Source organism: Drosophila takahashii, chromosome 2L (genome assembly GCF_030179915.1).
Source record: "Drosophila takahashii strain IR98-3 E-12201 chromosome 2L, DtakHiC1v2, whole genome shotgun sequence".
Taxonomy (NCBI): domain Eukaryota; kingdom Metazoa; phylum Arthropoda; class Insecta; order Diptera; family Drosophilidae; genus Drosophila; species Drosophila takahashii.
Genome location: NC_091678.1, coordinates 25216536 through 25240944, shown reverse-complemented (window position 1 = coordinate 25240944; position 24409 = coordinate 25216536). Strand labels below are relative to the sequence as shown.

Genomic DNA, 24409 nt, shown 5'->3' with positions numbered 1-24409 from the left:
ATCGATTAGCTTAGCCTAGTTCTAATATACTCTATTACGAGAACAACATTAGCAATGCCCCTAGTGAAAATATTTTCAAAAGTTTTGTTCTGCCCTCCGGCCCAATCTATAATACAAACCCTATGTGGCTAGGCTAAAGTTTAGTTTTAATGCTTTCACTAAATTTTGATCGATCACTTCACATGAAATTTGTGTGTCCCTCTTCATGCATATATAGGTATATTTGTATATATACAAAGATAGCGAGTTCCGTTCTCAGTGGAGAACTGTTCTGAATCAATGCAAACAATAACAACTGAACTCAAGGTGGGCACAAGCCCAATTATGGCACATATCGCACATACTGTTTTCTGTACAGATCGGTTGAATAATGCGTTTAGTCCTGTACATAATTTACACTTTCCTATAGCAGACTGCAGACTGAATCACTGGAGTCCGAGGAAGTACTATAGCGTGAGGCTCTGCAAATTAAATTGACAATGGAAAATGCACTCGATGGACTCGATTTCGATGGGAGCGCTGCTTTGCGATTGGCAGTTCCAGTTCCAGCTCGGAAGTTCGGAATGAATCCCGAATGCAATCCCCTCTTATTTCCCCGACTTCTGACGGCTTAAGACTAATTTGTTTGCCCTCCTACTGCTTCTGTAATTTATTTCATTTGTGTAAATCAGTAATAAGCGTTTCGTTTTGTTTTCTCATCTTTTAAATTTCTTCTATTATTACTTTCTCTGGTTAAATGCAAAAAATCTTGTATATCGTGTATACTCTATTCGAATAAGGTTTGCTTAGATTACGTTACGTCTTGCCCATCTTTAGGATTAATATTTACAACTGTTAATTTTTCACTAATCGTAATTAACAATATCATTTTGCAGCTCTAATTTAGCGTAGCCGTTTCTCTTGAACCGTGTCTATATAATCAATGTGTATATATAGAGTCATATATACGTATGTTCTGTTATGCTCGTGTATACTTAGCAGATCGGGGAATATGTATAAGGCTATATAACTATAAATTTCGTGTATAACTTCTCTGGCTTTTGTGTGTAAGTAAATCCCGATCCAGTTCCTATCGCTAGTGAATGATTTATTCGATTGCTACGTGTAGTTAATGGGAGGGGGAGGGGTTAGGAAAGGGTGATTAAGCCACTGCATCGCCACTTTGGAATTGAGTCTTTTGTACTAGTCAAGGTAGTAAATTGGTAACAACTTTAGTTAGGGGAATGCTGTCCTGAAGTTTGCTAAAATTGTTTAATGTTTCGGGACTATTTTCCAAAAAATCTTCTTGAATTAAGACAATTCATTGAAAATCTTAATAGGTTTGGGTCCCCTGAATTAAGAGATTAACTTTGTGTAGTCATTTACAATTTACTACCTTGATATCCATGTCGGTTTTTTTTGATAATGTTGCCACAATTAGCGCATGTCAAAAAACTTCCTAATTGATGTTCATTTGGAATTTATCCAATTTCACTTGTTAGGACAAAGTATCGATATATGGAATTCGGTTCCCATGCAGATAATACGAACAAATGTCTACAGATTTCCCAAAAAGAGTGAAATTAGATTCATTCGCTTTTTGCTATTCTATCAGTGGCTTGTGTGCTAGTACATCTCATTCTCATCCCAGTCGACCGATTGGAGGACCAGTTTGTCCAGCTCTTTGGAATCGCCGGAGCTGCTGTTGCGCCTGCGCCGTCGCCTCTGGAGGTGGGCCCACTTCCGGTTGAGCTGGGTGGCCATTTGGGGGGCGGCGAACATGGCCGCTGCCGCCGCACTCAGCTTGGTGGGCGTTATGGCGCTGCTGCCGCGGTTGGTGGAGCTGCCCGAGGCTGTGGGCGTGGCTCCGCCTCCGGCAGGACTCATGCTGAACAGCTCCCTGTTGCCGAAGCGAAATCTGCGGGGCGGCGGCAGGGGCGGCATGGCGACCAGGTGAGGCGTGTCGTAGGGCGGTGGCGGTGTGATCATGGCCAGCGACGAGGTGTCCTCCTGGTCCTGCTCCTCGTCCTCATCGTCGTCCTCGTCGTCGAAGTGGAAGGTGGCGTCGGAGTGGCGTTCGTAAAGCTCATAGGAGGGCGTCTCCGCCAGCGGCGATTGCGGTTGAACTGGCGTCACCGGCATGGACTTGGCATAGGTCCTGCCGATCATCGGACTCCTGGCGCGTGGCTGGGCGGGGGGCGTGGTCGGACCGGGGGGCGGGTGCGAGGGCGGATGCGGATGCGGGTGGGCGTGCGTGGACTGGGCCTGGATGAGCGGCATCGATTTGGTGTTGCATATCAATCAATCACGGTAGATGTAGCTGCAGTTCTTGGGGCTCTCCTGCGGACTGGGGCTGCTGGATGGCGGAGCCGGACTGCTGCTGCTGTTGGACATTACGGGCGAGGAGCCGGAGCTGGAGTGCGGCTGCTGTGACTGCTGTTGCTGCTGGGGGCTATTCGAACGGTGTTGAGTTACTGCAAGAGCCGGAAAGCACTCGAATTAGTTGCGGAAAATCGACCTGGCATGGGTGCTTGGGTGCATGTTGCATCGGTAACTGGGCTGGGACACACACACATATGGAGGCTATGGAATATGCATATTGTTTTTAGACAACACTGATTCTGCTGCAACATGCACATAAACACACGCACACAGAAACTACTGGTACACGTATCAAATAATATATCAATTATGGAAGGAAAAATATGAAGCACGTAAAATAGTTTATGAAATAGTTGAAACAAAAGAATTCAATTTCAGGGATAGTCTCGAGAACTGTCGAACCCATTCGGGTCTCGCATCACAGGACGATCAGAGGGATAGAAAAAGAGAGGTTGGAGGCCTGGCGACAGATCTTAATAGTAGAGTGAGTGTCTAGGTGTCTATGGGTTCTGTTGGCCAGTCGTGTCGTAACTCTAACTTAATGCAACTCAGGGTTTTAGACTTACCAATGCCATGACGGGGCGGCTGTCTTCTTGCGCGACCAAGACTTCTGTTACGTGTGTTTGTGTTGTTTACAGCCTATGGGGTTGGAGTGTTTATAAATTTCTGCTCTTTTATATTCAAAATAGTTCTTTTTCGAAAGTTACATATGTCAATGTTGAAGGAAATAAAACACAAGAAAGTATAAGCTGCTAATTTGCTTCAATCTAGGGTAAAACGTTCGCAATCAATTTTTGCTCTCAAATCTTGCAAGGCCAAGCCAATATTAAGTTGTACTTTTAAATGTGTGGTTCTATGAACCCAAATAATTTTTAATTTGTGTACCGTTTTCTTTTGGATTTCTCAAGTGTTAATGCAATATCTTCCAATTACTTTCGGGTCTGGAATTTTAGTGGGCAAGCAAAAACGAAAAAAATACTTGTAGCATATACCATATAGAAACGAAAGCAAAAGAAGTACATGTATCATGGTGGGATAGTATTATCGGGATATATTATATTTGCTTCTTAAATATAAAATATAGTTTGTAATGCACACACACACGCACGCTTTTTTAACTTTTCTTGAGGGGTTTTGATATAACACTTTTATGGGATTGGGATTTAAAAGCCCATGCAGAAGAGTTCAAGCGGTTCAAGTGGGTTAAGGGTTCGGGATTGGGGAATATTGGTAAATCGAACGACAATCGAACACACACTCTCTCAATCACGCAGAGGTCAAACAAAGGTTGAAGGAAGCGCTGGCGTTGGCGATTTGCGAAGCGAGTTGGGCGCGGGATGGCTGACTGGGCTGGACTGGCCTGATTGGCCGATTGAACGATTGATTGATCGATAACCTTTTTAGCCATTCGAAAATGTGTAATGCGGAACCAAAAGTAACGGTGAGTGAAAAGAGAAGGAGATAGCAAACAACAAAGCTTCAGCAACAGTGCCTAAATATCTATCGAAAAACTAAAACTAAATTTGCAATGGTGCTCCAAATTTGAAATGCAATTTGCAATTAATGGAAAGAGAGAGCGAAATTGTGGAGATTTTGAAAATTACTTTTTGCCTATGGAATTTCGGTTTAGCTCGTTGCGAAGGGAGCTTCCGTATTGCAGCTTTTGAGCAAAATATTGTCCAGATTAATAATAATAGCAAACGCAAGCCCACCAAAAGAATGCCAACCGAAAAAGGATAGTACAAAACAAACATAAATTATAATAATGTGAAATAAGTAAACTCAAATGGCTTTAGTTATAAATAAGTATTTACCATATTTTGGGTAATTAGTCCCTGACTGGTTTCAGCCGCCCCACTCCCGTCTCAAAGGTAAACCTAATGTAAAAAGGGGAAGAAGAATAGAGAAAAGATAGAGATAGATTTTTGTTTTTTCGGTATTTGTGTTGTTTATGGTATGCAATAGTTAGTATCGATAGAAAGAGTTTCTCGTTGAGTTGAAGTAGAGTGAGAAGTTAGATTGTAACTGTACAAAATGCTTAGACAGAGATAGTGGTATAAGGAAAGCCCTGCACAGATCCAATCCCACTTGACTCGCACGATTGGTGTATTTCCAGTTATAAGACAGAACCCAAAAGATATTTGTAAGCTTTATGGTATGGGGTGAGTGATGAAGATGATATATTAACATGCGCTTGACCATGAATGATGGGTTAGATGATGGAAAAGATCCCCGAATTGTAAGCCAACCAATATGTTTCTATTTAAAACCAGGAAATAAAATATTTGATTTAAGACAGTATATATGTGCCACACTCCCGCGACTGACTGTATTCTATCCCGTAATATTATGTGAGGTAAAAGAATAATGGTTTACAAGTTGGTAAAACAATAAGTAAGCATGCAATGGGTTCAGAAATAAAGAATTTTAGTACGACAACATTAACTACAACATGTATGGGGATTATGATATATGATAGTGATGCGACTCGGTGCTATATAGTTTTTAACACACATTTAGAGGGAGTGATGGCAAGGTACTCGCACACACTCGTACACAGAAACACACAGATAGAAAAGGTGAGGCTAAGAAATACACCAATCGACGATTGTGTGAGGAGAGTTCAATCAAATACAAGCGCAGCACAAGGACTCTCGATGGACGAGCAAGTTAGTTAACTAATGTCAATAAATGTCGAACAACATCGAAAAGAGCGCAATGGTTACGGTTAGAGATTAGTTGTATAGTACGATACGATAGTCGGAAAATAAAAATGGATTGTTTACAGGATATTCGCTGAACTCACCTTCTTGACGCTGCGGGTGGTGGAAAAGCCATCTCCGCGCCTATAGTTGTCGCCCTGTGAATATTATAATATTGTATACTCGGAAATATAAACAACAAACGTCCTGCAAGTACTCACCATCACCTGGTGGGAACGTAGTGTTCCGAAGTTGTCGCGACCGCGATACGATTGCTGGGTGTTGTAGCCGTCGGGTTGGAACTGGAAGAGGGTCTCCGAGTTGGGGCCCTGGTGCATCTGGTGCATCGGCGGCTTGCGCAGCGTGTTCTTCGGCGAGTGCATCTTGTTTGGCGGCGGCGGCTGGGGCAGGAGCACCGGTTCCGCGTACGTCACCTCCTCCACCTGGGGCAGCAGCTTGGGCTCCTGCTGGATGCGGCAGGACGAAGGGAAGCTGTGGGCGAAGCATAGAATTACTCCTTTAGTGTTACGGAATCCACTTCGGCACTCTTTAGTACAAGGTAACGGCTCAAAATGACAAGGATCTCAGTGTTAAAATATTTGCCTAATTTTTAGCAAATAACAGAACCGACATCTAAAATCGATCAGTGCGAGTAAGAAATAAACAACAATTTCTTATAAAGTCTAGAGATTAACTTCTACCTTTTATAACACTTGAGATCTTAATTCATTCAGACTTACCTGTTAACATTTTGCCGCTGCTCGAAATATTCGTACTCCGTATCGGGATATGGCAGATTGTCGTCCTCGTCCTTGTGACAACGGCGACCGCAGAAGTAGCCTGTAAAGAAGCCGACCAGCAGCGAGAAAATCGAGCCGGCCAAGACGGCCATCACAAGGGTCTCCACCGTGTACTGCGCGTTGATTATATCTGCAGAGATTTGGGGACCTTCGGTTAGTGATTGGTAATGAATCGAATTTAGTTCAATTCCCATCGATACAGTGTGCATTAGGCAAAACATTCAACAAACATTTAAAATCACAACAAATATGTAACGATTTTTCGGTTTGTTGTGTCGGGTTTCAGGTGGGTTTTGTCGGTTTTTGTTTCAGTGTGGGGTTGAATGGAGGGTTGGTCCATCATTGCAACGACATCAATAAACATCCAAACATCGAATTTATAACGCATGGTATAAGGTAATTGCACGGTAATTGTTCAGAAATCATAATGAAAGAAACAAGAAAAATATGAACAAGAGTAGTTAGTAAAATGGTACAACAACGAGGATAACATTTTTAATGAACAATGATTAGTAAAAAAGTGTTTTCAATTTTAATATATTCATTAAAAACCTTAGTAAAAATATATAAGAAGCATAGACAGGCAAATATAATAGAAATGCATATGTTTGACAGTAATTAAGGTTAATTGTTATTGGTATTTAATAGGAATTATTTATATTCCAGGATAATAATTATTATAACATTAATCTTATAGAACTCATTGAATCCTCTTACTTAATTATGATTAATGATAGTTTGGACTTGCCAAATCACTCCCACATTATTGATATTTAAATATTTTCCGGAAACATTTGATTCTTGTAAAAATAATATTTATATTTAATATTTTTCCATAAATAATAGTCGAAGCTTTATACACTTTGCAAGCGTATAAAAACACACACCCGAATATAGCAGAACGGACGTACTGTTTCCCCGAGTACCGGGCCCAAAAAGTAAATTGAAGCTCATAAAAAACAAAATCGCTTTAAATAAAGTGCAAGGCAGCAGTTACGATGGGACTTGAACGGCATAAAGTGCCAACAAGCCGGCAGTCGGAGTTCAGGGAATCCCGACAAAATGAAAATGTGATTTGCAAGGTAGACAACACAGAGAGCAAGCAAAGGTCGAAGGTTGCAATGGGGGGTTGGGCTGAGGTGGGCAAAGTGACAAGCAAGTACGTGCATAGTACAAAACGAACGAATGCAAAATAAATATGATAAGGAAAATATGCAGGAAAAGCGTTTCGGTAAATCACCTTCAAAGTTCTTATCAATATTGTCGATGATTTCCTGATCCTTGCTCTGGCGTCGCGAATCCAATAAGTCCATGTCGTTGCGGAAGCCCTTCTGCTCTCCTGCGTTGGCATCCTTCGAATTGATTTTGCCTGTACGAGAAAAGAATGGCGTTAATCTCGGCTTCCTTGGCCAGTCCTGACTGGCAGAACTTGGCACTCACCCGAGGGGCAGGCCGCGTGCTGGCCAGTGGCCACATTCTGGTAGAAATAGTTCTCCTCCAGCCAGCGGGGAGCTCCGTGGGAACGGCACTTGCCAGCTATTTTGTCCCAGGCGCAGTAGGGATCCTGCAATGCGACGCACTCACTGCGAACAGACGGAAAGTTGTGGATAAATACGTGCACTTGAAAAAAGGATCAACCAATTTCTTAAATTTATAATATAAAATAGCTTCTTTTTTGTTTTTATTAATTTGGTTATTTTCAAGATTGAACCTCGACTATCAGATACCCGTTAATACGCTAAGGAAAGTGCGAGAGAGATGGAGAAATGCATGCAGCAAAGCGACTGCTTGAATTTCTTTATTTCCTCATAACTTTTTAATGAATGGTCCGATTTGAAAAATTGTTTGTTTTTTTGTTAATTTACAATGTATCTCTTTTTACAAATCACTAAATATTTTGTCTCACATTTCATTTCAGTTGCTTTATAAAGAATGTAACCCTACTTCAAATTTAGAACACCCCTGTGCTTTTCGCTGCCTGACGGCATTTCAAAATATCAAAAGTCGAGTGTAAACTCCACGAATATACTGCATATTGAGGCTGTCAAGTGTCTGACAAGCGACACGAGAGTCACGCAAATTGTTACATGATAATAAAAATGCCATTGTCTGGAGTAGGTGGATAAGGGGGGAGGGCGGCACGACACTCACCTGCAGCTGGTGATTTTGTCATTGTGACAACGATGCAATTGTATGGCTACCACCTGGCTGTCCGTCACAATGATTAATTTGCCATCGTCGTAGCTGCCATCTTTGGGTTGATCTGCGGATCAAAGGAGGGTTAAAGGCACATATTATTTGTTTTCCAAAAGCCAAACTCACCGTATTGCATGGTTCTCACTATCTCCAAATTGCGAATGGGTTCACTCTTGGTCAGGACATCGATCTCCTCGATGACCACGGATGTGACTTTTTCCGCGGAATCGGCGGATTCGGCATTTACTGACTTGATAATCTTTCCGTGATCTGTTGAAATGTTTAAGTTATTATTGTAAGGGTTGTTTAACAAATTTAGTGTAGTACAAACCTGTGCCCACAAAAATAACATCATATGTCTTGCCGCCCGGAGTTTTAATTTGAGCATCCACGGCGATTTGGGTGAAGCGATATCTGTGAAAGAGCAAGGAAATTAATAAGAGTCATTCTTAAACGCTGTCCATATTTCATCTGCCCCTTAATTATTTTTCCTATGCCATTTCATTTAGATCTAATGCTTCTTTCATCAACGACTCTGGTGGTCAGCTTTTAAATAGAGGACAGAATGTCAATGCATGTTTTCTTTATTTTGCGACATTGTGTTTCGCCAGTTTTCCTGACAATGGACGTATACGTCTGTCATTTCGGTTAGATGTCCATTAATAATGGACGGACGCCAAAATGGTCGCCGCTGTCAGGATGTGAAGGCAAGGATGTGGCTGGCTGGTTGGCTGGCAGGACTGGTTAGTCAAGGACTTTAACGAACAACTACCACTGCAACACGACTGCCAACATAAGATACTCCCTGCATACATACGTACGTACGGCAACGACTGCTGCAACAGCAGGAACAAACAGTTTGTGTTTTTATGGAAAAAACATATTCCGAACAACAACACAAGTAGATGAAATAAAAACGAAAATTTCCCTCTGATTTCACCGCAAAAACGACGCCCGACCCCCCAGAAACCCCCGATCCCGCGTTGTTGCAACATTTGTGGCCTGGTCCACGTCCATTGTTGCTGTCATGCCTTCTGCCTCGATTTAAATGCAAATGCCTGGCAGCAGGAATGGAAGCTTCCAAATGGGAGCTGGGATCTGGGAGCGGGATCTGGGTCCCATTGCTCTGCTTTTTTATTGTTAATTAACTAATCTTGTTCTCGGGGCTCCGGCTTGTATGGAGCAACAATTTCCAAATTGCTCAACATTTGTGCGAATAATTCATTATATAAAGTTTTCACTTCAGACAAGTTAAGGATGGAATTTGCGAGGTTTTCCGAAATTACATATTATTTTTGTTTGACATCTTGTTGTTTGAGCTGTATGCTGTATTAAGAAATAAATGAAACTATAACGATATTTTTAAATATTGCAACTTATTTGGATTTCGAAAAAAAAGTTGCTAGCATATCAAAATAAATAAAAATCTAAGGCTGACGAGTTTCTCGAAAATTCAGCATATGCAAAGCAAATATAACGCAGGAAAAGAGAAAAAATGCTAAACTGGGACCTGGAAACACGTCCTGCTCCGGGTCAAAGTCCAAAGTCCTGGCAATTGAAACTTTCAAAAATGTTGCAAACTTTTTGTATCGCTCCGATGAGTTCAAAGGGCGACGATGACAGCCAAGTCGGCAGACAAATGGCAAGAACCGGCAGGGAAGTTGGTCGTTATTTGTCCACCTCTTACAGTCACCACCCCGAAATTGAGCAGACTGGTTAGTAAGCTGGCAGTGAAAGCGATAAGAACACGTTAAGGACAATGCGATACCTTGGGACAGGAAGATGCAGACGGGATATGGGATATGGTCAGCCAGCTGGCTGAAATCGGTTGAATATGGGATGCTTCCGGTATGCGTCAGGAAACAATTTGTAACGGAGCCCGAGCTGGGACATTCAACTTTTGTCGAGACTCCACCAGTCGAGTACGGCTTTCAACTTGCGGCAAACTTTAACCACTTCGCCTGGGCCCACTATGCAAATTATTTGCTTCTTTCCGAGATTTATTTGAGCCACGCCCCCACAGGCAGCTGGCCACACGATTACAGCCCCAACGAAATTATTATAAATTTATGTTTCGGCCAAATGCCATAAATTCTGGAGAATTTTTGATTTGATTTTGTCATTTGCGTTCAATAAATCCCTCGCATTATACAGCCTATCGTATCGACGCCCTCGTTTTGCGGTATGTCGTCCTGGTCTCAGCTCGAGAATAATTTATGCGTTTTGTTCAAATCAAATTGGAAAACATGATAAATGAATTTCCCAAACAAAACTGCCTTGACACTAGGAGCTTGACCTGGCTCAAAGGCCGCTAAGCTGTTAAGGATGTGCCAAAACCAAAGGGGATTAAAACTAACCTAACGATTGGTGGTGACACAAAATAAGGGGGCGAGTGAACAGCTAGACGCATTTTTAAAAGCTTAAAAATTACTCTATTTGAAACCTTAAAACATATAAAGCGCTTAAATAGAAAAAATGGTTTGTAATTTTTTTTTTTTGCCACAGTGTTTGTAAATCTTTACAAACTAAACCATCACATCACTTGTTAAATGAATCTGCATTTGCCTTGGAGGTTATTAAATATTGACTCGTCGTTAATTACGCGTCTATGTTTATGACCTAGTTAATAAATTGATTTATGGACTGACGATGACGGGTAATAAGGCTTTCAAATATTAAATCCCAATTTAAGGCAGGCGGATTTAAATCAAGATAAAGCCATAAAGTTGACGTGCTGCCATATGAGAAAAGATGAGCTAAAAAAGTTACTTTTGCGCATTTTTATGGCTTTCAATTGAGTGTCCCGGGGTCTTGATTAAATTCCGATGCACGCCCGCATCCTCGGGCGGAGCATCCGCTGCTCCAGCCCCCAAAATGCAATGAGTCAGTTGCAGAAAGTGGCGGCCCCACTTCACCCACTTCACATACACACATTTGTTGTGGTGTGCTCATGTGGCACACAAAATGTTCAGGGGATGCGGATGTGGATGCGGATGGGATGCGGAAGGGATGCGGATGCGGATGCAGGAGCAGGTCCGCAGACTGCGTTGTTGCTACGTGTTCCATATTTCATTCTAATTTATTCAGTTGTGCATACATATTTTCGTTACGGGTTGCCTCCTCGGCGCATCCATGCATTTCCTTCTGGCTGGCTCGCTTCGTTTGCTTCAAACTATCGCAAAGGCAACTGCAGCTGCCCCACCACCTGAGCCACCATACAGTGGTTCTTCTACGTAGCTTCACAAATTCTTTTTGACAATGAGGTTCTCTGCTCAATACAATGCTCAGTGAATTAATCCAGAAAAAGTGATATCTGTTTCGGAATTTATGTACAAGAATTCTAAAAGATCCTGATCCTAGAGAAGATTTAACTTAAGATAACTTTAAAATTCATAATGAATACACAATTTTAAGTGGGTTCAATTATGAATTAAACTACAATGACTTAAGAAATTTATGTCTGAATTATTTTCTAGAATTATTGCTAGAAAATAATATTTTTTGTGTATTAAGTGGTAATAAATTTTGTACGAAGTTAGAAATTAAAATATATTTGGTTTGAGTAATATTTAAATTAGGTTATAATTAAGATGACAAAATAATAATAACATTTTATGTCTTAACCTAACCTTTCATTTCTCACAGGAATATACAAAGTTGACCCAATGTGCATCTCTACCTCTCCGTCGAAAGTGGTGCTCAGTGGCTCGCCTATGATTTAGCCCTCTTTAAAGTTTCACCGCTTTGCCAGCACACATCTCGGCGCATTTCGCCATAATTGTGGCTCAATTACATGGAAAAGTTACCAAATTGAATTTTTAAATTCTCCCTCCGGGCAAATCGCTGGCAAATAATTTATGGGAATAACCCACCCGTTTTCTTTCCGTTTGCAGTTCGGGCTGCTTCGGTTTACGGTTATTTGCGCTGACTAACACCTTATCGAATTTCCATAAACTCGAACAGATGCTGCAACATGAACGGAACGAACCCATATGATGGCAAATCTAAAGCTGGATTTACATTTTCAAAAATTGTAGGTTCAGCATGTGGTGTGCGATTACAGCTTCAATAATAACGCTCGCAATTTCAGCAATAGTAAAATATTTGACATTAGTACTTTTCCCCTCCATTTATGCCATATAATTTTGTTTTTAAACCCACTGCAACCACTAAAGTTAACCACTTGGTAGACTGTGGATTTATTTACTGCTCACAGTTCACTGTCATATCTCTGCCACCGGAAACGGAAGTGACGAAGCAACAAAATAAGGACCATGCGCATATGTCGCAGTGCAGTTACTCACATTGTGCTCGTCCGGACCAAAATCGGTTGACTGAAAAATGCCGGCACATTCTCGTCCATTAGCGAATGTGTTTTGATGAAGTTCAATGTGGGATCCGGAAGCGTTCTCGAATCGTTGTGACAGGAACCAGGACGAGGCTCGGGCACCTAAAAGGAACAACACACACAAAAGGTATATAGCACATAAATATTGATAAAAACAAGAGAGAATGCTATAGTCGAGAACTTCGACTATCAGATACCCGTTACTCATCTGAAGGGAGTGCGAGGGAAATGGAGATATGCAGTCATCAAAGCTACTCGCGCCATCTAGAGGCTGTTAAAAGTTGTAATTTAAAATTTTTGCTCATAACTTTTTAATGAATGGTCCGATTTGAAAAAATTCTTCTAAATTTTAATAGGTATTTGTAAACACAACCAAATTTCATTTATACTTTTCCTTAATCTTTAAAGATGTGAGCGCCCCACACATTTAAAAGTGGGCATGGCGCTCGGCTGAAACGAACTTGCACTGCGTAAGAAGCCAAGAATATTAATCCAAACATTTTAGCATTTGTAGTTTCTGAGACCTCAGCGTTCATACAAACAGACGGACTTTTGCACGAAAAGAGTATACCCTTTTACTCTACGAGTAATGGGTATAATTACTCTACGAGTAACGGGTAGTATATATTTTATGAATTTTACTATAATGCAATTCTTTTTTAGCAAAGGTTGCTTTTATTTATGCCCCCTTTTAAGTCCCAAAACCTCATGGCAAATGAGGACAAAATCCAAATCGATGGCGACATGTGAAGTCATCTGCTGGAAATTGGCAAAGGCATTCGAGATGCAAATGCAAATCTTGTGCCAAACGAAAAATACATTTTTATGGCAAGTCGGCCATAAGTCATAAATTCCCCAGGCAACAGATGTGCTGGAGTGCGGTCGCAAGAAATTCCGGACTTCGGATTTCAACACTTAAGGACAGGACTTACCTTGGCATTGTTTACTGGCAGCCAGTTGGAGTTGATGCCGCTCTGCTCCTTGAACTGCCCCTCAAACGTATCGGCTATGTCCTGCGGATGGGGAAAAAAGGGAGCAAAATTTAATTTTCCATTTCAAGAAACAATTCAATGGCAGCCAAACTCACCTGCAGGGCAAAGGCACAAACCGCTGAGCCGGGAATTGAGTTGCTCGGCGTGTTGAAGACTCCGTAGATCAGCTTCGAGCTCATCGAGCCATACTGTCCCTCCACCAGATTGCTGGCCGATTCTATGTTTGTCGGATAAATAGAAAATCTTATAGTTGCCGTAAAGTATTTTACTTATTTATTTACTGATTACACTAGTTTACAGCCAAAATATATAAACGCTGGGACCCTTTTTTTTCGTTTACTATTAGGTCACTGAACACGATGAAGAAAAAAAAAAATTTTTCCAAAGAATAGTTTTGGAGATATTTGAAAAAGCTAGATTTTTGACCACTTGTTTTATTAAATGTAACAGTTCTCAAAAACCGATGGTCCAAAAAATTTTTACCTGGCACCTTTCGAAAGGAAATAGATGCACCTTTCCGAAAAGGTATGGCGCTTTATGATCGGACCAAAATTGATGGACATATAGCGTCTGAAAGTTTCAAAAAAGATTCATTTTTGGCTTTTTTTTTTCATAGCTAGTTTTCAATAATTTTTTAATAATATTAATAAATATTTGTAAATTATTTTGAGTATGCAGATCTGAAGGGCCGTTAGTCCCAAAAAGTTGAGGCCGAATATTGGCAAATCGGGTGTACAATCTAGGAGATATGCATAGTTTAGTAAAATGACTCAAAGTCATCACAAGTCAGCAGTGGTACCAAAAATGTTTTTCAGGGCAAGTCGCCCGTTTTGCGATTTCCAAATTCGAGAAACGATCAAAATAGTGTCATGTAATGTATGTACACTTGATTCAAAGACATTTAATTTGTTTAAAAAAAAAACCGAGAAAGAAAATCTTTCGATTTTTTCGACAAAAATATGGTTTTCTATAAACACCTAGCCCCCCAAAAACATACAAATATTTAGACTCGGAAGAAGACTTTATTGTTTAAACTTTTCCGCGCATGATGGGAAGATACTTCCCGTACTTGCATCCAGCAATAGTCGCTTAATTAGGAGCTGGAGCTTGACTTTATTTGTCGTTTCTTACCAAAAAACATTTTTATTGTTGCACGTTTTCTTGCAAATATAGTTATTTACAAAGCCACTGGTTTAAAAATGTTGAGTGCTTAAAAATAAGAAATACACCTCTTAAAGCGATCATCCATAACATTTTTGTGCTTCGGATGATTCTTAACGGGGCTAGGTGTTTATAGAAAACCATATTTTTGTCGAAAAAATCGAAAGATTTTCTTTCTCGATTTTTTTTTTAAACAAATTAAATGTCTTTGAATCAAGTGTACATACATTACATGACACTATTTTGATCGTTTCTCGAAATTGGAAATCGCAAAACGGGCGACTTGCCCTGAAAAACATTTTTGGTACCACTGCTGACTTGTGATGACTTTGAGTCATTTTACTAAACTATGCATATCTCCTAGATTGTACACCCGATTTGCCAATATTCGGCCTCAACTTTTTGGGACTAACGGCCCTTCAGATCTGCATACTCAAAATAATTAACAAATATTTATTAATATTATTAAAAAATTATTGAAAACTAGCTATGAAAAAAAAAAGCCAAAAATGAATCTTTTTTGAAACTTTCAGACGCTATATGTCCATCAATTTTGGTCCGATCATAAAGCGCCATACCTTTTCGGAAAGGTGCATCTATTTCCTTTCGAAAGGTGCCAGGTAAAAATTTTTTGGACCATCGGCTTTTGAGAACTGTTACATTTAATAAAACAAGTGGTCAAAAATTTAGCTTTTTCAAATATCTCCAAAACTATTCTTTGGAAAATTTTTTTTTTTCTTCATCGTGTTCAGTGATCTAATAGTAAACGAAAAAAAAGGGTCCCAGCGTTTATATAGAAAAACGAGGACGGAAGCTAACTTCGGCAAGCCGAAGTTTTAATACCCTTGCAGATTTCACTAATGAAAACTTGACTAAAAAAGCAAATTGAATTAATAAACAGCAAAATATTCTAAAATTGAAAAAAATAAAAATTTTAAATTTTTCACCCTATTGTTCCTATGGGAGCTATATGATATAGACGTCCGATCGGCACGCGCTTTTACCCTGATCAAGGTACGCACAAAAAAATACGATTTGGAAAGTTTCATGGGAATAGCTTATATTTTGCGCGAAATATCCTGAAAAACGTCAAATTTTGACCGATTTCACCCTATTGTTCCTATGGGAGCTATAAGATATAGACGTCCGATCGGCACGCGCTTTTACCCTGATCAAGGTATGCGTAAAAGAATAAGATTCATGTCAAAAGCTTTTACACTGAGCGAAATATCTTCATTTTGTGAAAGCTATATCCGATTGTTCCTATGGGAGCTATAGGATATAGACGTCCGATCGGGTCGGCTTTCAAACTTGATCTGCGTACACATGTTTTAGGACGACTGTGAAAGTTTCAAGGCGCTAGCTTTTAAACTGAGCTCGCAAACGGTATTGAAACAGACGGACAGACGGACAGACGGACAGACGGTCAGACGGACAGACGGACAGACGGACAGACGGACAGACGGACAGACGGACATGGCTATATCGACTCCCCTATTGATCCTGATCAAGAATATATATACTTTATGGGGTCGGAAACGTCTCCTTCACTGCGTTACAAACTTCTGACCAAAATTATAATACCCTCTGCAAGGGTATAAAAATCAAAAATTGTAAACTAGTGTTATTTATTTATTTAACTGGGTTTAATATTATAAAAGTTTCATTTTTTTTAAGGAAATTATTTCTAAAGAATTAATGCGTCCATTAAACTTTTATGTTTTTAATCTGCGCATTCAATTTAAAATAAATTAAAGTTTTTTGCTTACAAAAAATGATGTCCGCTTTGGACAGTTAATTAAGTTTGAATAACAGAAAATGGTATGCAGTGCAGGCCATGAATGGTTTAAAGCTTTATTATTATTTTTTCTAAAACTGTTCAGGAAATTATATTTATAAAACTTTAGTATATTTTCTATGGCTAATAATAATGAAAAACAGGTATATTTAAGTATTTGCACGGCTTTGCACAGATTACCCGCTTTAAAAACCCGAAATACTTACGGATTTCGTTGAAGTAGAAAGGATAATCGCCAGGAATGGAGCAGTTGAGGCGGGACTTGAGGAAGGACGTCCAGCGGTTGCGGAATCGATGCGGGCCACCTTTGTCCCACTTGCAGACGCGGGCGACGCGCGAATAAATCGCCTGAAAAGACCACCGAAAGATAAGATATTAATTCTGCTCAGCTTGGGGCTAGCAATTGTCTGGATATTGAGGACCAACAAATGCGACAATCTGCGCAGCATAAATAAACCAATGGAGAATGCCGAACATCAGCAGTTATTTTGTCCAACTTTGTTTGTATTTTCGTTGCGTTTGATTGCATTTGTTGTTGCTCCCCAAATTGATTGGAAAACTCTGCTCCGTTGGCATGTGTACTCACCTTGCCGCAGTTGATGAACTCTACAGCGGTTTCCCGAAAGAAGAAATAGACAAAGTCTCCCTGCGTAAATGAGCTCACAAAGTTCGGTGCTGCGAAACAACAAAAAATTGCAAAAAGTTCGGTCATCAAATTCATTTATAGTTTTTGAGATTGTAAACATTTTTATAGCTGTCAGTTTTCAAATATTGTCAATTTTCATGGATTTATGATGTACGCGTGTGGCTATTTGAGGGTATTATATGACGTCAGTCGGTTACTGATTTTATGAGTTCATTTATATGCATTAGGGTGTGTCAAGAAGCGTAGCATAAAGTTTGCGATTGCACTTAATATTTTGGAAATAATGTTATAATTTAAATGTTGTAGTCTTTTAGTTAACAAAATGTATAATAATAATAATAAGTTACGAACTGTTTATACTTCTTTTTAAGAAAAGAGTCACAAAATCTAGATAATGAATGTTGAATTAAAATCAAACATTTTCCGCTATAAAATTGAAATGATTCAATTTGGAAGCAATGACAATTTGATAATTTCTGATTTATTTGCTCGCTATACTTTGGATTGGTGCGATTTGCAGTGATTTACTCAAGAGTCTTTTGAGTCATAGTTTCCGATACAGGTCCAATGGGGTATTTAATATAAATTATGAAGTCTGTCGCACATCTTCAGTGGTAAATGACAGTCGAACGTGCCATGTCGGTTCGGCCTCAGATTCAGTTAATGGAAGCTGAACATGGCCAAGGCCCTTGAAATATGCAAAAGGCAATCGCGCGCCATCGTAACTGACATTCGACAGGACACCATGGACAATCATGGGCGCCGAAAGGGAGTGTTGGGGACGCAGGACTCGCACTGCGCTTATAAAACGGAAGCGCCGTCCTGACAGGGTCCATGACATTTTCAATTACCACAAGTGGCTAAAATCGCACCCAGGAACCAGGAACTTACCGTTGAGACTTAGGCTATCGTACTGCTCGGTCTGCAGGGGTTCTCGGTAGATAATCGGATCGCTGCCGCTGAAATCAGCCACGGTTCCGGAATACAGTTCGTTGTCTGCAAAGAAGGTAGAAAAATAATATAATGTAGTAAATATTGAACAGTTACAACATTTTCAAGGTATGAGAAAACCAAATAGTCGCCATTTAAACAGGCTTTAGATGCCGGAGATAACTGCCAATTACTTGTAATTCTATTACCTGCAAGAACAGCACATTTTCAATTCAATTTTCCTCACAAATTTCTACAAGTGCATTTATTATGCATTAAAGAGAAGACATCTGGAGTATTATAAAGTATTTATCAATTGCTGCTCTTCGGGCACCACTCAACACACATACGCCCTGTTGGCTGGCTAAATGTTAGCGACAAATTCCATTAAGCTAAACGACAACATTGAGGGGAAAAGTTTGACATGTCTTCTTGGATGGCATTGAATTCGCCTGCGGCCACATTGAGAAGATAAATGAGATTTTCTTGTTTTTATTTTGTCGTTTTGATTTTTGTTTGTGCAACGAATTGGCTCGCGCTTGTCAGAGGCTTCGGCTTTGGCCTTTGTCCTTGTCGAGCTCCGGCAGCAATAAAATAAAGACAGCCAGTGAAATAAATATGGAAAAAGAGAATCAAGCCCGAACAATAGAAACGGAAATTCCGAGCGGGTGCTTATTGTCTGGCCGGAAATGGTTTCGCTATCTCAGTACCTCCATGCAAAAAGCTAGCAGAGAAAGCATCAAATGCTCCACACGGCATCCCACATATATTTCAATATATGTATCTCGTTTATACAAAAACGTATTCCCTATATAAATTCTACACATTTTCTATCAGCTAAAAATTCCCACTCACAAAAGGTTGGTAAGGTCACGAAAATATTGATAAGTTACACTATAAAAATAATATTTGTAAAAAAAACAAATGAGATGTTTAAGAAATATTTTTAAAAACTGCTATCACTTTTAAAACTATTAATTATTTTCTTATTGGTTATTAATGATAATACATGGGCAAATATATGTTTAATATCAAGAAAAAATACGGAATTTGTTTGAGTTTCACAATATTTATGTATTGGTAATAAATTCAACTCTGATTGTCAGAGGTAGTACCAACACATATGTTTTATAGGTGATAAGAATGTTTTCGTTATTATAAAGGAATGAGATTCTGGAGCTTGAGCACTGCCAGTTTTGGCAAAGGGTCAGTTCAGTTGGGATGAATTCATAGTTTTTTTCTGATCAAAATGCGTTTCACAGCTTGTTTTCTAATATTTAGTTTTTGTCTGCAATACTCAATAGCAAGTCGTCTGGTAAGGAAATAAAATAAAAGGAAAATCTCATCCACTAATATTTTCAACCGATACAGGTCGAGTATAGGGACTTTTCTAAAAGCGTCTCCGAGTATATTTTGGAAATGAAGAAAGATCTTACGACGAAATTACAAAGTATGTTGGATCAACAAGCCGAAAAACTAAACCAACTCGTATCGGAGCAGAGTGCTCGATCAAGTGACAATGCCAGGGAAACTTTAGCAGAAGAGCTATGGAACTTTGAATGTTCCAAGCCTCCTCGCACCACAAAATGGTGTGCACAGATTGGGGAAAAGCACTACTTCATCGACTATCTCCGGACTGCCACCTGGTCAGAGGCCGATGGAATTTGCCGCCAAATGGGAGGACACCTGGCCAGTTTGCAAAGCAATCAGGAGTGGCAAGCACTCGAGGGGATTGTCAGCCATAGCCGATTCTTTTGGCTGGATATCAATGACGTGGCATCCAAGGGCAAATACGTGTCTGAAACCACCGGCGAAAATGCTACTTTTCTGAAGTGGGATCACAACGAACCGAATAATTGGAACGGGAATGAAAACTGTGTTCACCTAAAGGCTGTTACATTCTTAATGAATGACGTTTCCTGCAGTTCGACCTACAATTTCATCTGCGAGCGCTAACAAATTTGGTATACGATAAATTAGAGAGATTAAGGGACGTTTTCTCCTAAGAATCCTGTATGTTCCTTCTTGCCAAATCGCTTCTATATTTTAGTTTAATCAATTAATTATCAACATTGTGGTTGAATTTGCTAAAGTACATTAGCACATATAAATTAATATTATTATTGTGATATATAAGGTTTACCGTAAAATTTATTTAGAGATTAAACTTTGGTGTTTGATAATATATTAAGCATTAATTATCGAAAGAAATTCAATATTGGTGGATAGATTTTTCTAGCTTTGATTGATGTAATCCTTGTAGGCGAAAATTACTTGTTTGTAAGTTCCATGGACCGGGTAAATGAGCGATGGGCGCTATTTCAATAGAATTTCATGATTATGGCCTTGCGAAGTTGAGCGCATTTTGTGATTTTTGGTCGTGTTTTTGGGTTGGCCTATGACGGCCTCTCGGTAATCTATCAAATTTACAGCGCGGCACGTGGGCGTGGCAGGTATGTATATAGAAGGGCGGAATGGAAAATGGGAATTACGGAACAGGAACGTGAGCGGCAAAATGTGAACATGAATCGCGCAAGCGACTAGAGAGGTACATTAATTTAACAACAAGCCACATTAAAAGCGTCGTCTGCAACAAATTAATTTTTCCCACCACCAGCGCGAAATACTGCTATTATTAGCCCCCCAAGAAACCCCCTGGTTCGTCGGCAGACGAGTGCTTAAATTAAGAGGCTGTAAAAGTCACGCGGTGAGTGAAAAGCGAAAGTGGGGGAAGTACCAAAAAGTCCCCCATTTCAGAGGTGGGGGTGCAGGAAACGGAAGGGGGTTGCCAAAGCAGCAGACGGGGGCCAGGTGGGGCTAACGGCCAATAAAAACAATTTCTCAAGCTGAGTTAATGGGCAAGGAATCTTGAATCCAAATCATTAAATGTGTTGTAGAATATATTCAAAATTGAAAAGTTAAAGAATTTCATAAATGAAATCCATTTAAAGTAGGCGATATCGATTCTCTGTACAAAATAACGAATTAATTTCCTTAAATTTGGGATAGATACAAGTTTTAAAAATCTTACTTAACAATCTTGACTCTTTGAAGTATTTTGAGTACTTACAATAAAAAAAACTAATTTTTTATTTACGCAGTTCTTTCTTTCTAATAAATCAAATAATTTATTAATATTCACAGAGGTCTTAAAATAATAATTATACCCGTTACTCGTAGAGTAAAAGGGTATATTGTATTCGTGCAAAAGTATGTAACAGCTAGAAGGAAGCGTTTCCGACCCCATAAAGTATATATATTCTTGATCAGGATCACTAGCCGAGTCGATCTAGCCATGTCCGTCTGTCCGTCTGTCCGTCTGTCTGTCCGTCTGTCTGTCCGTCTGTCCGTCTGTCCGTCTGTCCGTCTGTCTGTCTGTCTGTCCGTATGAACGCTGAGATCTCGGAAACTATAAAAGCTAGAAGATTGGCATTTTGCATGCAGATTCTAGGAGCTCCTACGCAGCGCAAGTTTGTTTCAAAAAGGTGCCACGCCCCCTCTAACGCCCACAAGCCCCCTCTAACGCCCACAGCTTTGAAGCTATTATGAAAATAGTAACTGATATGTATTCGCTTCGTCAATAACTATCGATTGGCCAAGTAAAAAATTGCCACGCCCACTCTAACGCCCACAAACCCAATAAACGCTTAAACCTGGCCAGCGCCTACATTTCCACCTTTCATGACCAGTAGTACCAATATCTGGCGGTAGATGGCGCAATACAATATACACTAGCGCCATCTAGAAAATGGCATTGGAAAAAATCTGTCTTTTTTTCTGTGGTCACTCTAATTCACATAATGTTAATGCAAATTTTAAAATATTTGAAATGGGGCGCGCATTTTTGTCTCTTTTTGCTCGTATACGTTTTTCACAAGTGCATTCACCTGCGCTAGAGAGAGACGGAAGATGTGCTAGGCAGAATTGAAAGTTCTAGAAAGCCTCTTCTAGAAAGAGATCCCTGGGTAAAAATCGAGCGGCGAAAAACATATAAGAAGGCATATTTCTATTAAGTTGTTTAGCTGAGTAATGGGTATCTAATAGTCGAGGCACTCGACTATAGCGTTCTCTCTTGTTTTAAATAAAATTAACCTTTAAACATTGAAAAGAACTAGATTTTATTAAATAGATAAGTAATTTTTATTAGATATCCTACTTAAAGTTATCGATTTAAATTCCGGAACTTAAAGCTTGCGTTGGCTAAGAAAACGTCAAAAACTTTTGCTTAAATGCACGTAATTAACAATGAGAATGCAATTAGCATGGCGACCGAAGGATGTCATTGTTGTAGTTGTATTTAGGAGTACGTTTTTTGCTGCACCGAGCAGCTTTCTTTGGCCTTCGCTAACAAGGCGAACAATGGGATAGGATACCTGCCCCATCGACCCGTCGACCTGTCGCAACATCGACAGGACACGAAAAGTTGCAGCTGCCACCTTTGGCCTTCGCTGTCCTCGCTGCATCTAATTGGTTTTTGTTTGTGTGTGTGTGTGCTTTCCGCCCCGCCTCCTTACTTTCCTTTCCCTTACGCCCTGTCTTTCTCCTTCTCGTCATTGTTTCGTGCAGCGACGTTTGCTTTTATTGTTTGCTCATTATAACGCCAGTTACCTGACGACCCACGTCCCACCGAACAGGACTCGGACTCAAAATCCGACTCAGACTGAGGCTTTGGCAACTTTTCCGCATTGCAGCAATTGCCCGGGCTTAACTCATTTTAAATGACAATCTAGCGTGCAAAAATTATGCACATCGGCCCTGTCTTTGCCCCGTCTCTTTCGCACATCGGGCCTCTCTAGGCGCTTCTCATAAAGTCTTGGTCGGCTCCTCGCACAGTTTCAAAACGTTTTCGCTGCTTCTGACTGTGGCATAAAGTTCGATAAACTCTTTAAGTGATTTAATCGATTTTCTGGGCTAGCCGAGGGAAGCGGAAAATGCTCTTTAGAGCGACGGGAACAAGGCGTAATGAAAGTTCATCGCGTTGACTGCGGCAATTTGCATATTTTTGCATGTTTTATTATGCGGCTGGCATACACACACGAGCACACGCTAATACATAAATTACACTCATTTTCAATGACAGGACGGACTGGGACAGGGACAGAGGGTACAAATAACGAGGGCACCGGCGGGAATCGAGTTGGGACAGGCAAAGCTTTATTACCGGAACGTTGTGTTTTAAATATTTGATATCTAACACATGCACTCACGTCCAAACACACTTATAATTGCCTTTTTTCAGGGTCTGAGCATAAACATTGTTTTTTGGCCCTTGCCTAATACCTTGAATTACGTTCATTCCTGCCTGCGTATGTCGAGTGCAGGGTCCTTAGTTAAATAGCCCACTTAAGAGTAATTACCCTCAACCGTGTACGTTTACATTATGCATATCAATGTATTTCTGCATAGACGCTTAGAGTACAATCGTCAGCTGTGAGCCAATACGGCAAATTGCTTAATTTGATGGAAATGACCGGAAATATAAAGTGGTGAAAGATAACGTTCGTGCACGTTGCAGTATTATTCAGACGACGTTGAAGTATGAAGCATGATAATCATTAAACTGGAAGACTGAAATATGTGGAATTAAATTTGTGCTTTGACAAACAATAGATTAAACTATTATTATAAGACCTTATGCTTAATATCATATATGGGTTTAACATTAAACTTTGTCTACTGAGTTTCTTTACTTTAAGAAATAGATTCGATTTCCAAACGAAATTTGTGATTTTTAAGGACCCTATGCCTATCAATTAGGTAAATTACACTATACGGCTGACCTAGTTTAGACGGCAAGATATCCTCGTCTTAAGCCCCAAGAGCAGCCACCCAATCTATGAGCCAAGGCTTTAATTACACTCGCTGGCTGAGGGCCCAGTGAACACATTTTCTTTGCCATTTTTGTGTGTTATCAATTTTCGACTGTAATTACACTTCACTTGTACTCTTATAGAAATGCAGACGTTGGGGAATAACGAGGGACTGGTTATGGTGGAAAAGTTTTGGCAACATGTGCGCCCCTCTGTAGCAGTTTCGCATTTGCTCCACTTTCATTACTCTTTTTGGCTTTTTGTTGCCGTTCGCCCATCTTTGTTCTGCTGGTGCTTTTCTATTCCCATTGTTTTTGGGGATTTTGAAAATTTGGCAATTAGCTTAATTCGCTTTTTATTGGCGCACCACAATTATCAGCTCTTGGTCGCTCTTTAGCCAGATTTGCATTTCCAGATGCATCTGCCTGTGAATCTGGCACTGCGCTTATAAACGATCGAATTAAAAGTTAATGTCTTTCCAGTCTTTTTCCCAAATGGATGTTCAAGTAATGGTCTGGGGCCAATGTTTCCAAACTTAAGTTTGGCTGGTCTTCTTTTCAGTGATTTTTGGGAGCATTTGAGTGTTTTCTGCACACAGAGATTTAACGCAGAACACACGTAAAAACATGAGAAAAATTATAAATTTGTTCTAATATACTTAGAAT

General features: G+C 40.0%; 2 protein-coding genes across 4 annotated transcripts in view; one reads left to right on the top strand and one right to left on the bottom strand.

The window, feature by feature from the left end:
* Positions 1–2143: 2143 nt before the first annotated feature.
* Positions 2144–24409, bottom strand: part of Sema1a (semaphorin 1a) — a 146790-nt gene continuing 124524 nt past the window's right edge. Inside the window, exons 7-23 of one of the 3 annotated variants that reach the window (XR_011417462.1) lie at positions 17896–18000; positions 16945–17033; positions 16565–16706; positions 13495–13616; positions 13340–13420; positions 12364–12509; positions 8391–8473; positions 8186–8329; positions 8015–8126; positions 7304–7446; positions 7104–7232; positions 5804–6011; positions 5285–5555; positions 5168–5221; positions 4176–4238; positions 2928–3000; positions 2387–2453 (exon numbers count right to left, since the gene is read on the bottom strand). Coding sequence is in view for 2 of the 3 variants with exons in the window: in XM_044393617.2 (XP_044249552.2) it covers positions 2281–2453; positions 2928–3000; positions 5168–5221; positions 5285–5555; positions 5804–6011; positions 7104–7232; positions 7304–7446; positions 8015–8126; positions 8186–8329; positions 8391–8473; positions 12364–12509; positions 13340–13420; positions 13495–13616; positions 16565–16706; positions 16945–17033; positions 17896–18000 (2075 nt within the window). In the remaining variant the exon portion in view is untranslated. Of the gene's footprint in view, positions 2454–2927; positions 3001–4175; positions 4239–5167; positions 5222–5284; positions 5556–5803; positions 6012–7103; positions 7233–7303; positions 7447–8014; positions 8127–8185; positions 8330–8390; positions 8474–12363; positions 12510–13339; positions 13421–13494; positions 13617–16564; positions 16707–16944; positions 17034–17895; positions 18001–24409 lie in introns of all 3 variants that reach the window. The other 2 variants (XM_044393617.2, XM_070211397.1) reach the window with 2 other exon arrangements.
* On the top strand, positions 19135–20132 carry LOC108070054 (C-type lectin 37Db-like). The gene is made up of 2 exons (XM_017160371.3): positions 19135–19249; positions 19306–20132. The coding sequence occupies exons 1-2, from the start codon at positions 19184–19186 to the stop codon at positions 19888–19890; spliced, it is 651 nt and encodes a 216-aa protein (XP_017015860.3). The 5' UTR covers positions 19135–19183; the 3' UTR covers positions 19891–20132.